At 33.2% G+C, this 12,772-nt stretch overlaps 3 protein-coding genes across 3 annotated transcripts; 1 reads left to right on the forward strand and 2 right to left on the reverse strand.

The window, feature by feature from the left end:
* The first annotated feature begins 4,213 nt into the window (after positions 1 to 4,213).
* LOC18035511 lies at positions 4,214 to 7,878 on the forward strand. The gene is made up of 5 exons (XM_006423512.2): positions 4,214 to 4,640; positions 6,429 to 6,725; positions 6,831 to 7,049; positions 7,140 to 7,268; positions 7,376 to 7,878. The coding sequence occupies exons 1-5, from the start codon at positions 4,380 to 4,382 to the stop codon at positions 7,583 to 7,585; spliced, it is 1,116 nt and encodes a 371-aa protein (XP_006423575.1). The 5' UTR covers positions 4,214 to 4,379; the 3' UTR covers positions 7,586 to 7,878.
* A 108-nt stretch (positions 7,879 to 7,986) lies between these two features.
* LOC112096314 (aquaporin TIP1-2-like) lies at positions 7,987 to 9,292 on the reverse strand. The gene is made up of 2 exons (XM_024179741.1): positions 9,146 to 9,292; positions 7,987 to 8,834 (listed from the first exon to the last, which is right to left on the reverse strand). Exons 1-2 carry the CDS (start codon positions 9,290 to 9,292, stop codon positions 8,022 to 8,024), a joined length of 960 nt encoding a protein of 319 aa, XP_024035509.1. The 3' UTR covers positions 7,987 to 8,021.
* Positions 9,293 to 10,999: 1,707 nt separating this feature from the next.
* LOC18035398 (aquaporin AQPAn.G) lies at positions 11,000 to 12,309 on the reverse strand. Its single transcript, XM_024179300.1, has 3 exons — positions 12,211 to 12,309; positions 12,006 to 12,096; positions 11,000 to 11,864 (listed from the first exon to the last, which is right to left on the reverse strand). Exons 1-3 carry the CDS (start codon positions 12,288 to 12,290, stop codon positions 11,115 to 11,117), a joined length of 921 nt encoding a protein of 306 aa, XP_024035068.1. The 5' UTR covers positions 12,291 to 12,309; the 3' UTR covers positions 11,000 to 11,114.
* Positions 12,310 to 12,772: the final 463 nt, after the last annotated feature.

The raw sequence follows: 12,772 nt of genomic DNA on the forward strand, positions 1-12,772 counted from the left end.
GCAAATGGACGTTGTTCAGGACTGCAGCAGCAAGCCAATAATAAAGCCCTTGTATTTGTCTTGTGCCATTATGCAGATGATTTATATATGTAGAAGATGCAAATTTAACACCAAATAATAGTTAATTAGTCTCCATTGGTTGCTTGCTACCAATTTTGTATCATATCAATCTCATGGGACTATTGATTAACAAAATATATAGTGCGTGGTAGTGAAAGGGGACTTTCAGTTAGAAGAAAATTGTAACATGCAATAGTCAATAACACGTTTAAATTGCAGCATGTACTAGCTTACCTAAATTGTCTATTCATTTTTATCCACGTGTAGAGAATTAACTAATCAACAAATTAATCTGTGACACGTTTTTGTAATTGCATGCCGATAATTTTTTATAAGGTAATTTAATGCGCGATGCAACCATTTTAGGCACGAGGTTTGGAAGTACTTCTAATTGTTATTAAATATGAATTAGGATCCCACTTTATATTGTTATCTACTAAACTACTAATCACTCATATGAAGAAGCGGCTCAAATCTAAAGAAAATCATAATCTATTAAATAAATGACGAGTTATCTTAAAGTTCAATTTAATTGATTTTACCATCTATAGTGGAAACAACCAGTCAAGTGCTCAATTTTTAAAGGATTAAATTATTTATACTGTAAAAATTATTCTGAACATTTATTATTTCATACAACCATTCACTTAATTTTAAAAATTAAGATTTTATTTTTTTTGCTTTTTTAATTTGAATATATCTTAATTAAATGAAAGTCTAAATAGCTCTGAATGTATATGCTTGAGGACATGTTTGCTTTTTTATGACTAAATATAAGTGTTAAATTATTTGTCTTATAAGCCAAAAAAAAAATGAATTATGATATTTTGACATTTATGTCCCTTTAAGTATTAATATATATTTGATAAGTTAAAGATGGTAAGTAAATTAAAATCATTTTATTATTAATTATAAAATATCTATTTTTTTTCAACATATACAATGTTACAGCTAAAAAAGGTACAATGTTAATTACATTATTTGTGTGTATGATATGATTTTTTTTTCGTTTAATCACACAAGTTGACATAGAATCAATTAACAATTTCAAGTAAAATAGCATTTTACATATATTATTAATTGTAAAAGTTAAAATAATTAACGAATAAAAACAACAGCTACATCCTACCTCATTAATTTTTGTTAAAAGTTTTGTTCAAAATGATTGTTATAAAAAAAGAGCTTGACATGAGTACCCGACGTAACAGCAATTGAAAAGTGTAAAATAAAAATTAGTTATGTTTGATTGGAAATAAGCGTATTAATAGGGGTATTTTTGAGATATTATAGTGATTTTCGTTCAAACTTTTTTTAATTCAGATAAAAGTTAAGTTATTTAATTTTTTCTATTTATTTAATTTTTTCTATTAAGTGGTATATTCTAGAATTTAGATAAAATATGAAAAACAAACTAGTAAACTTAAAAAATGTCTGACTTCATACATTTAAAAAACAAGTTTTAAGTTTTACTTTATACACTTTTTAAAATATCTAAAAAAATCCTTACAATTAAATCATTTTTGTTAATTTGTAAATAAATTCTTTTTAACACAATTTGAATATCTTGGAATCGTATCTTTTCTACCTTCTGATATTATTGTGTTAAACAAATCAAATGGCTTCTGCTATGGATGTTTTTCCCGCGCATTTGGTTTATTTTCCTTTAAATTGTTGCATCTTGCAACTCTTCAGCAACAAAGTTTACTCATCTCGTTTTCATTCGCTTGAATCAAGAGACAATTGTGTAAAATTGTAAGATTAAGTAAATAAATAAACTCGAACACAAGTTTAGTTATTATTATGAACCAGAAGTTTTAAGTATGATAATTATAAATCATTATTACATTAGTTATAATAGATTATTCATTTGTTGGTAACATTAATTCATGTGATGAGAATTTTTGAAATAAATTATTTTATTTAAATAAAAGTATTCGAAGTAATTTTTAAAATATAAATACCTTATTTATTTAAAAAAAATACTATATTTAGGCATGTGAAGGCTACATTCAATTGGATTGACACTCAACCCTCCCAATAACAAAAAATGCAGGTATAGAAAAAACTCAACTGAGGACATGTTAAAAATATGCTTTTTTTTTTTAGTACAATGGAACTCTTAACAAGAGATAAAGACGGATAAAGTAGGAATAAACAACTTCATACATATCATGTGTGAGAAAAGAGAGCAAATTAGTATGGGGTCATTAAAAATTTAAAATGGTGACATTCAGATGATAGAGACTGGGCATAATTAGCTAAGAAATCTATAATAAAATTTGCTTCACGATACACATAATTTATGGTGATGTTCCAGTCTCGTTTCATTAACATAAGTTCAGGAACAAAAAAGGATGCTATTTTTTAACATAAGCTCAGGAATAAAAAATTAACAACCACATTTAAGATTTAAAACACAAGTTGCCTTAAATTAACTCGATTACATGTGTCTATTTGAAATTATTAAAAATAAATTCTATTTTTCCCGCTATCCCTATCACTTTGCCAACGTGTTATTCTCACATTGGCCTGATTTGCAGCCTCGAATTGACCACAGCAGATTAAAAAGAGCATGTACTGAAATCGACAAAATCAAAATTCGGGTGCGTACCAGGCAATACAGACCAGCCACAAACTTTTATTGGATGATTCCCACGTAACGAAGAGTCAACGGTCAATACGAGCTGGGAACTGACTGAGCCTGCGCTGTAAAGTCCACGCGGCATGCAGATACGGGCCGACCAAAAGTGAAAAGCAGACTTAATCACCCCGGCCTCTGCTGGTCTCATCTCTTCTCGTCTCATCCTCTATTCGGACCTGTCTATGTTACAGATTCTGTAACAAACATCTCCCGTCATCCCACCATCCGATTTTCTTTTGTTTAGTTTCTCACTCCACATCCAACCACATCCAACGGCTGATGCTGCAGTCTGTACCTTACAGATTCTGTAACGTAGTTTTGTCCCCTCTTATGATCTAAACCTCTTTTACAGGAGGCCCTCAAACCGTCCCACGTGTCCTGACCACACATAGATTTGTGTGGTCACCAACCTCTGTCCTTATCTCTCTCTATTTCTAAGGACGTGTTTGGCCTCATTTTTCAAAGTGCTTGTCACAATGAAACAAAGAAAATAAAATATGTTAATGGATCAATAACATGTTGTGCTTATTTAATTTAAATATTTAATTGAGATATTTATTGATGTATCAAAAATTATTTAAGGGTATTAATTAATTTTATTATTAATTATTAGCCTATCACCACTCTCTAGATTACACATAAAATAGCACATCAATTAATATCTTAATTAAACATCTAAAGTGAATAAACATAGTAATTAATCTATCATAATTCAATTAAACAATTTAATAAAAATATTCTCATAAAACTCACATCAGCTGCTGTTAAAATTAAAAAATTTTGTCAAAATTTTTGAAAAATTATATTTTGCGAATGACAAGCTAAATAGATTACATTAAGAAAGATAAAAATTTAAGACAAGTGAGAGTTGTTCTTTATGATTTATGCAAGTCAACATTTATCCGTTTATACATTGATTTTGTTTGAATATAAACTCAATTAAGACAGGTTCAATGCACTATTTTCTCGTGCTTAAGACATGTTCAATGAATATAAAAGTAAATTTAATATTTAAGGTTTTATTTTAAATTTCTTTTTATATGGGTGATGTATCTTTTCACGTACATGTATAAGTAAATATATTTCGAGTTTAGGGTAAAGATCTCACTTTTATTATATTGTATAACACGTATAAAGATGCTACAAGTAAATATAGTATATCATAAATTAAAAGAAAGAGTGATGTTATGTTTATTTAGTTATGATATATAATTTTTATCTTAACTTATGTATTGATAATTAAAATTTATTATTTGAGTTAAAAATAACAAGACTCGGTAATTATTTATCACTTAAATTAATTATACAGTGATACATTATTTATTATATTAGTTAAAATATATATTAACTTTCCTTAAATAAGTGTAAAAGAAAGAGAGAGTGATGCACGTTGAAAATAATACTAAATTAAATGAAACCAAACCAAACAGGCCCCACACTTTAGTTTCTAAAAATATACATTATCTAACGACTACGGCTCTCCCTTTTTTATCATATAAATGTGAGCCAAAAGAGTTAATTAGACGCAGGGGAAGAAGAAGGCAAATGGAGGGACTCGCCCAATACCAAAGGCAACTCTTGTGATTCACGAGACTCTCAACAAAACAAAAGGCAAAGGCAAAAAGCAAATCCACAAACCTAAAACCCCAGCTTCACGAGAATCATCACAAGAAGATTAATGGAGACAGCTGAAAGTACAAGCTCGATGAAGCAGCAGCACCACCAACAGCAAGTGCTGGACGGTTCAAATATAATGAAGTTGGTTGGAAATGAGGAGGTGTTTAGCAGCTTTGTTGATCATAAGTTCCAAGAACTTGACAGAGACAGAGATGGTCAGCTCTCTGTGAAGGAGCTTCAGCCTGCTGTTGCTGATATTGGTGCTGCTCTTGGCTTGCCGGCTCAGGGCTCTTCTCCTGACTCTGATCACATCTACTCCGAGGTTCATTTCTACTCGAACCCCATTTCATTTTACAGTACCTATGATGCTTTAACTGCTAGCTTAATTTTGAAAGTACAATAATTTGATTACTGCAGAAGTCTTTTTTTAATTTATATTCAAGGGGCAGTGATTTCATCCGACACCTGTTATAGGAATAGTTATTTTTATTTAAATTTGACAGCTAGTGATTTTTTTTCCGTAATGGTTATTCTTATCACACCAATAATACTACTACTTGTAGTCAGTTTCTTTTCTGTATAATTGAACAAGCCTATATTACTTATACGTCAAGCCTGTGATTTCATTACACAACCATATTTCAATCATAAGAATACAATTAATCTTTTTTTTTAAAGCAATAGTCTCATAGTTACTATTTACAACTGATCTGATCTGTTCCTTGAGTTTGATTTTTTTAAAAAAAAAAAAATTTCTCCCCTAATTGTAAGTTAGTGATATCGTTTCCAAAGAACAAGTAGAAAATAAAAAAATAAAAAAATAGAAAATATCATTTTTTTTGTTGCAAGCTCCAAAGCTAGCGAGAATAAGATAAAGATGTTACATAAGTGGTGAAGACTTTTGTGCTCTCCATTACGTTTCAAATTTTTTCTTTTTTCTAGTAAGGTCAATTAAACTTATCTTTCAGTGATGATAAATGAGCAAAAATTGTGTCATCATCAGATTGTTATTTGACTGTCCTCTTGTGTCATTCATATTTTTCAATTTGAAGAAAATTTATGAATTGAAAAGAAGGCGGTGCAATCTCTTCCTGGTTGGTGGGTACTGCACAGTCTAATCTTGATATAACATTTTGGTGATCTTAATTTCAATAGAACATAATTGTAGAAGGTCGGCTACTCAATTACGTTAACATATAAGCTGTCTAATGTTTCCATTTTCTGCGTAGTTAGCTCCATAATTATCCAACCTATTATTCAATTTTGGTCGGTGTATTGCGACTTTATAACTTTTAATTAGCTAGCCTTTTCTTTATTTCTTTTCCTATTGACTTTTTCAATGTTCTTGCTTTGTATATATCTTCATATTTAAGGAGGAATCTAGTGACGAATGTTGTGGAACTTACTGCTTGTCTCTTTGGAACTTTATTGTTGTTCAAGAAATAATGTAAATGGGGACCAAAGTCAATTTGCTTTCTAATAATTTGCAATGAAGGTTTAAGTGGAGCCTCATGACTTTGCTTGCTGAACAAGTGATAATCTTGTACCTAATCTTCTAATGTTTGGCCCAGCTCAGCACATATTATTATTTATATGTTGGAAGCCAAAAAGTATGTGATGTTGGAATAGTATTTCCTTTTAGGTGCACGATAAATGTGGAAGCAGTAAATTAAAGTATCATAGTCATGGCCAAAAAGCAGAGCAGGGATAAAGTACCAGGGTGGTCCTGTTGCTCTACATGATGTCTGTCCTTGTTCTTGGTCTCTTTAAATCCATGCAAGTGATCTCTCCCTGGTCTTTATTGTTTTGTTACCTCAAGAACATAACTACGCTTGCAATGATCTGTAGGATAATAGGAAAATGTTTGTCCAGTAAAATAAGTCCTCTTTTTAAATATTTTTATTATCTAATTCAACCATAATTAGTTTTTAACATGAATGCTCATATGGTAAGATTTGACTAGAGAAATTTAGATTTTCTGTCGGATTTAAGAGACTTTTGACTTGTAGTAAATTTTGGACGCGGCTAAAACTATGTAAGAACATGTTCGAGGCTTGTTATTGCCTTGAGTGTATGTTTAAAATGACCATCTTGATGATATGCTCTGTAGGTTTTGAATGAATTCACCCATGGAAAACAAGAGAAAGTGAGCAAGATTGAGTTTAGAGAGGTTCTCTCGGACATTTTACTAGGTATGGCTGCTGGCTTGAAACGAGATCCTATAGTCATCCTCCGCATGGATGGGGAGGACCTGGAAGAATTCATCAATGGCCCCAGTTATGAGCCAGAGATGGCATCCATATTTTCCCAGATAGAGTCACCGGATGGATCAATGCGGGATTTTATTATCAAGGCTTTGGATAAACTTACTGTTGAACAGGGGATACCGCCTTCTTCAGATTCTTGGGTAATTGACCTTTCACATTTTAACTTTAATTTATGGCATGGTTGAACATTCTTACATTTTTTTTTTTATCTTTCTTATTTGATATGTGGGTTTGTAATTTCATAGGTTATGAGCAACATTGTGGAACCAGCGATTCAAACTTGTGCTATAGATGAACATGGCAAACCTGTTTCGCAAGAGACATTTTTGGTGGAATTTAAGAAAATAGCTGATTGTGTGGCACAACGTCTAAAAGAGCAGCCTGTGATTGTTGCCCATAGTGAAAATACTTTTGATGGAAGTGGCATTAAGAGACTCTTGTCAAACAAGTTTGAATTAGACAAGGTGTGTTCTGTTTAAAACATGCTTCTGTGTCATATTTTGGAGTGTAGCATTATTATGGAAATGCTTGCTAAACTTCATCTCAAAATACAGACAATGACTGCAGCTCTAGAGAATGTGCCAAAAGATCGTAATGGGAAATTATCGAAAGACTATTTACGTGTAGCGGTGGATGCAGTGGCCGCATCAGCTGGTTTACCTCCAATTGGTGCAGTTGCACAGGTATACTTCATCAATTGACAGCCGAGACTAGCCTGGCTGAGCCGGCTTCTCTTAGCCATCCATGCATTTTGTTGATTGCATATTTATTTCATCTTAATGTTCTGCAGATGGACGTGGTTGTCAGTGAAGCGTTCAAGATGGTGAATGCAGATGATGGCAAGCTTGTAAAAGAAGATGAGTTCAAGAAGCTACTGACTGAAATTCTGGGGAGTATCATGTTGCAATTAGAGGGCAATCCCATTGCAATTTCGTCAAATTCTGTCGTGCACGAGCCCCTTGCCTCACCTTCATCTACTCTTTTGCAGCCATCTTCCTAATTATTTATGTGTCCATAGTTTCACAAGGTATATGTGTCAAGGGAAGCAAGTTAAAATCCTCATCTTTTTGTTAAGGAAATTAAGTACGGCTAGCTTAAGTTTGTGTACTGTGTCATATAGCACTGATGATTCCATGATGGGATATGATGCTTAAGACATGAATATAGAAACAGAGGTGCTAAGAGTTGTTTATTTTATTGTCATCAACCTTTGTTTTGTGTCTTTTGTCCTTGAATTCCGATGTAATTAATAGAGGCCTTTTTGCTAACCCTTTATTGGGAACCTTCTAAAATGTTTCTGTCACTATATACATTGGATTAAAAGGCTGTGATAGTTGCGATTTATGCTAAAGAATATTCTATAATTGAGACTTTTGCATTTAAAAATTTAAATGCAAAATTAAATACGTACGAATGTATGAATATTTGTTTATTGTTTACTTTTTCCTTTGAAGATGACAGGAAGTGCCTGTCCCATTGCGCCAAACCCTGGCCAAATTTATAATGTCATGTTCAAATTTATCTTCCCACACCAAGCCTTCCTCCGGTAAGGTCTTCGCAAAGCCATAGTAAACAACACAAGCAAGAAAGGGACCAACCCAAAATACCCAATGGCCTTTCCATAATGGGCCCCCGTGTAACAATGCCGGGCCTAAACACCTAGCCGGGTTCAGGCCCACGCCGGCATAACCGGGCTTTTGCGTGACTGTTATGGACACAAACACAGCAATTGCCATTGCTCCCGCCACTATAGCACAAACCACTACTAAGCCAAGCTCTTTGCACCTCCTCTTGTCAAAAGCAATTGTAACGCCAACAAATAGCACCACAAATGTGCAAGTAAATTCCAATATTAGTGCTGTTTCTGCACTGATCCCAGCTGACGTCCCATTACCAGCAATTAAACAGCCACCAAGAGAGTATCTCCTTGCTGCATTGTGGCTCATCACACTATTGATGATTAGAAAACCTACGATGGAGCCTAAACATTGTGCCAAGACATATGTGGCAGCTCGTGCGAGGGTTACGATACCCTTCAAGGCGGCGATGAAGGTGAAGACCGGGCTCATATGGCCGCCGGAGAGAGGAACCGTTACCATGAGGAAGAGGAATGCAATGATGAATACAGCAATCGGCACAAGGAGCTTTTGTTCGGACACGTGCGAGTCCAAGCATGAAATGATGGATGTGGTCAGTGTAAATACAAGGAAGGCTGTTGCTACTAACTCTGTAAATGCTGCCCTCCACATCTGAAAACAAAAATATAATCACATGCATGAGGATCATAATAGTGTTATAGGCAAGTTGAAATGTGAATTAAGGTTTAAAAAATAGAAACTTATAAAATGGACGAAGAGCCCAAAAGTGAGCCAAGAAATTGAAGAAATAATTGAAATAGAGTTTGCGCATAACACAAGGAGAATAAAACGTTAGACATTGACTTTGATTCTATGTTAATAAAACTAGTTGACTCAAAAATTTAAAGTGACAGATAAAAACCTGACAATAGTATTAAAGACAAGTCTTAACATTTAAACATCAGTATAGTATAGTTGATTACCTTTGGTGAAAAAAATTCATAAAACCCAATGCAAGCAAGAAACATTTCCCTTCTTGTTATTGTTCCATTCATGATTTCATTTTTCTCAATTGAAAATCCTTGGGAAGGTAGGGGATCAGCTGCTTCATGGGAGACAATTAAATCCATATGCTATGGCTTTAAAGTCTATAAGAAAGAGAAGCGAGGACAGTTTTGTATACTTGAGAACCATTAATTGATACATAAAGAAAGAGGCATGCAGGAGAGTTTTATAATCCACCATTTTTCAATTACAAATGGAATACTAGTAATGGATCTTATAGCTACAAGCCATGCAAAACTGCCAAACAAGGTTTGGTTTTAGGGTTAGAGACGAAGCAAAGACCAAAGAGATTGGATTGCATAGGCCTCGTAACACTAGATGGATAAAGCATACATACATCTGTCATATTTAGGCTGGCATGGAAGATAAAATTGATGCATTAGTAAGAGTAATATTTTTAAGCTTAATATCTTATCTTCAAGAATATTCATTCAGCATAAACAAAAAATGCTGGCCAAAGACAATGGAAATGATTGTACATGGATAACTTCTTAGAGTGAAACGATAGGATTATAAATTTTAACTCTTATTTTCCAATTAAGTGTGCAGTTTTCTGACGTACTTAGACAAACAAATGTGTAACTTTAATTACAAGTCAGATCTAATTGGGTGTATGCATTGATTGCTAATATTAGATAAAATAAAGGTTTATTGAAGGGATAAGGATTTTGTGCTTTGAATCAATAGTTGTTAAATAAGTGAAATGCACCAAAAAAAAAAAAGAAAATTATTAGTTAGTAACCATAATAAAAATTAGGGCCGGCTTTAGAGTATGGGGTATTACGTGAAATTTTTATTTGTTCTCTTTATATGCAACAATCTTAACATTTAAATAAGCGTAAAAGAGTCCAAAATTAATTCAATCAACTTTTTTAACTATTTCTCTGAATTTCAACAATAATAAACAAGACTCTAGGAAATTTCAAAAAAGAAAAATAGTCAGAAAGATATCTTTTTTATTTCTTTTGGAACCGTTATTTCAAGAAACTATTTTTCTTTTCATTCAAAATTAAGCCAACAAATGTAATAATTGTCTTTGTTGAGAAGATACAAGAAATTTTGTGAAATTAAATAATTACTTTTTAAATTAAAAATAAAGAATTTAACCTTTTTATTGAAAAAACTAATACTGAATGACATAATTATAATTTTTAGCTGCTAAGGCTATCAAATATAGAATTTTTACTAAAAATTCTTAATAGTAGGATAATTATTAATTAGAGAGAGGATTAAAAATTAAGCTTCCCTACTATGAGTAATTTCAAAATTTTATTAATTGAGAATTACTAAGAAAAGAAAGATCCATGGAGGCAAGCACAAAGAAGAAAGAAATGAGTGGAAAACTCTTTTTAAAAAATGGCTATAAAACATCAACCGTATCCTCGCCATATGAGATATTAGGTTATTCTTCCCTTGAGTACATAATATCTTTGTATAGGCAGGAAATAAAATGAAACGAAATCATATTGAAGCATACCCATCCACACGATGGGTAGAAAGTGGATTTTAATACCAATTGTAGCTACCCAAGCCCAACAAACAGTAAATGTTGTCGGCTTTAGTCATATAACCTGTTACGGTTTTCTTTTTAATTTTAATTTATAACCCAAAGATATCTACTTAGTTATTTTTCTTTACTCAAGGGATGAAATTATAAGGAAACTGTGATCTTATAAATCTATCAGTCTGCCGGTGTTTGTTCAAGAAATTTCAATGATTTAAATCAAATCCACAATAATAAGTTCACTTGTAAAAGAATTTAAAAGATGTTATAATAGACAATAAAATATATTTTCAATAGATATTTCACTTTTTAATTCCTTAAAACATGAAACACCTTCAATTAATCCTAAGAAGCCAATAAGGGTGATTGAAATTCAAGCTACATCACTTGATGGTGTGCAAATTCTGACTTGGAATGACCTTAGTGTACAAAGCAAATGCCACGCAAGCGATAGCCGGCCCGGCCCAGAAAACCCAGTGGCGATCCCAGAGATGGCCTCCTCTAACGAGTGCTGGGCCCAAACATCTTGCCGGGTTGAGCCCAGCTCCGGCATAGCCCTTTTGAGCAGTAACAGTTGTCGAGACAAAAACCAGAAGACCCAACACTGTTCCAATGACAATGCATACGGTAACTCTGCCAAGAGCCTTGGCTTGTCTGGAGTCAAAAGCCATCCACACAGAAGCAAAAAGGAACACAAACGAGCAAATTATCTCAAGCCAAAGGGCCTGCCTAGTCCCCAAGCCGATCTCAACAAGCCCATCTGGCCCAGGTACCACAACATTCAGGGTGCAGCCTCCAAGTGAAAAATTATGTGCAATTTTGTTGGTCACCACAGCTTTCAGCGCTAGTGCACCGAAAATGCCACCAACACATTGAGCCAAAATGTATATGGCTGCCCTTGAGAAGGACGCGATGCCAGTGAGTGCTGCAGCAAAGGACACTAATGGGTTGATGTGGCCACCAGAAATTGGAAAAGTTGCAAGTAGGAGGATTGTTATTGTGATTGCGACCAAAGTTGACATTACAAGATTTGGGGTCTTTGTGTCTGTTTGAATGGAGGAAATGACAATTGTGTCCAGTGCAAAAACCAGCACTGCTGTACCAAGCAGCTCAGCCATTGATGCTCTCCACACCTGATGATAAAATTTCAACAGTGCTGTGAGATTCTCTTCTAATGTGTACTTAATATGATTCTTTATTTATGCACTATATACATGCAAAGTTTGGCCAAACATGTTATATAAAATTAGAATACTTGACAAAAACATACTAACTTTCACAGAAAAAATGTCTTCAAATCCCAAAATCTTTTTCCATGTGGAGGGATTCTGTTTCTTCTCTTCATCCATCAGTCTCTGCTCTTGCCTGCAAAATTGTTTGAAGATTTTGTTAGGGACAAAAGCTAGAAGCTTTAACTTCACTTAACAACAACTAAGACTCTAGCTATAAAAATTAAATGAAATTTTTAGGGGCACTTGCTTTGGTGTAGCAAAAGGCTGGACTCTGTTACCACCATATTCACCCTCTATATCACCGGCCAGTTCCGAATTTGCGGCCATATTTGCTTTAGCTTACTCTTTGTGCTCTATTTTTGGAAAAATATTTATAGCCGCAACTTAGAACTTCAATTAAGAATTAAATTGCATTAAGAAGACTAATAAATGCACTAATGGTGCAATTTAATCGTAATGAAATAGTTTGGCTTAACCTACCTTATCGGCTACTGAAATGCGAAAGCTCTTTCATTTATTATTACATGATGGTTCAACTTTATTGATATCACATGTAGGGATGGTAGAAATCCCAATCAGGATAGGCCTAAGATATTTTTCTAAGTTGGAGAGGGTACGCTAATGATTTTATTAATTTCTTATATGGAAATGGCACACCAATTTCTTGTTCAGAGATGGGACAAAGATGAGGTGGAGTCTTTGTCCTCTTAATATTTTCTCATTTTATTTTCTTAAAATTATTAGTGAATAAATAATAAATAATAAAAATTAAATTATAAAATATTAAATATTGATGTAAATAATAAATG

Source organism: Citrus clementina, unplaced genomic scaffold (genome assembly GCF_000493195.1).
Source record: "Citrus clementina cultivar Clemenules unplaced genomic scaffold, Citrus_clementina_v1.0 scaffold_8, whole genome shotgun sequence".
NCBI classification, from domain to species: Eukaryota; Viridiplantae; Streptophyta; class Magnoliopsida; order Sapindales; family Rutaceae; genus Citrus; species Citrus x clementina.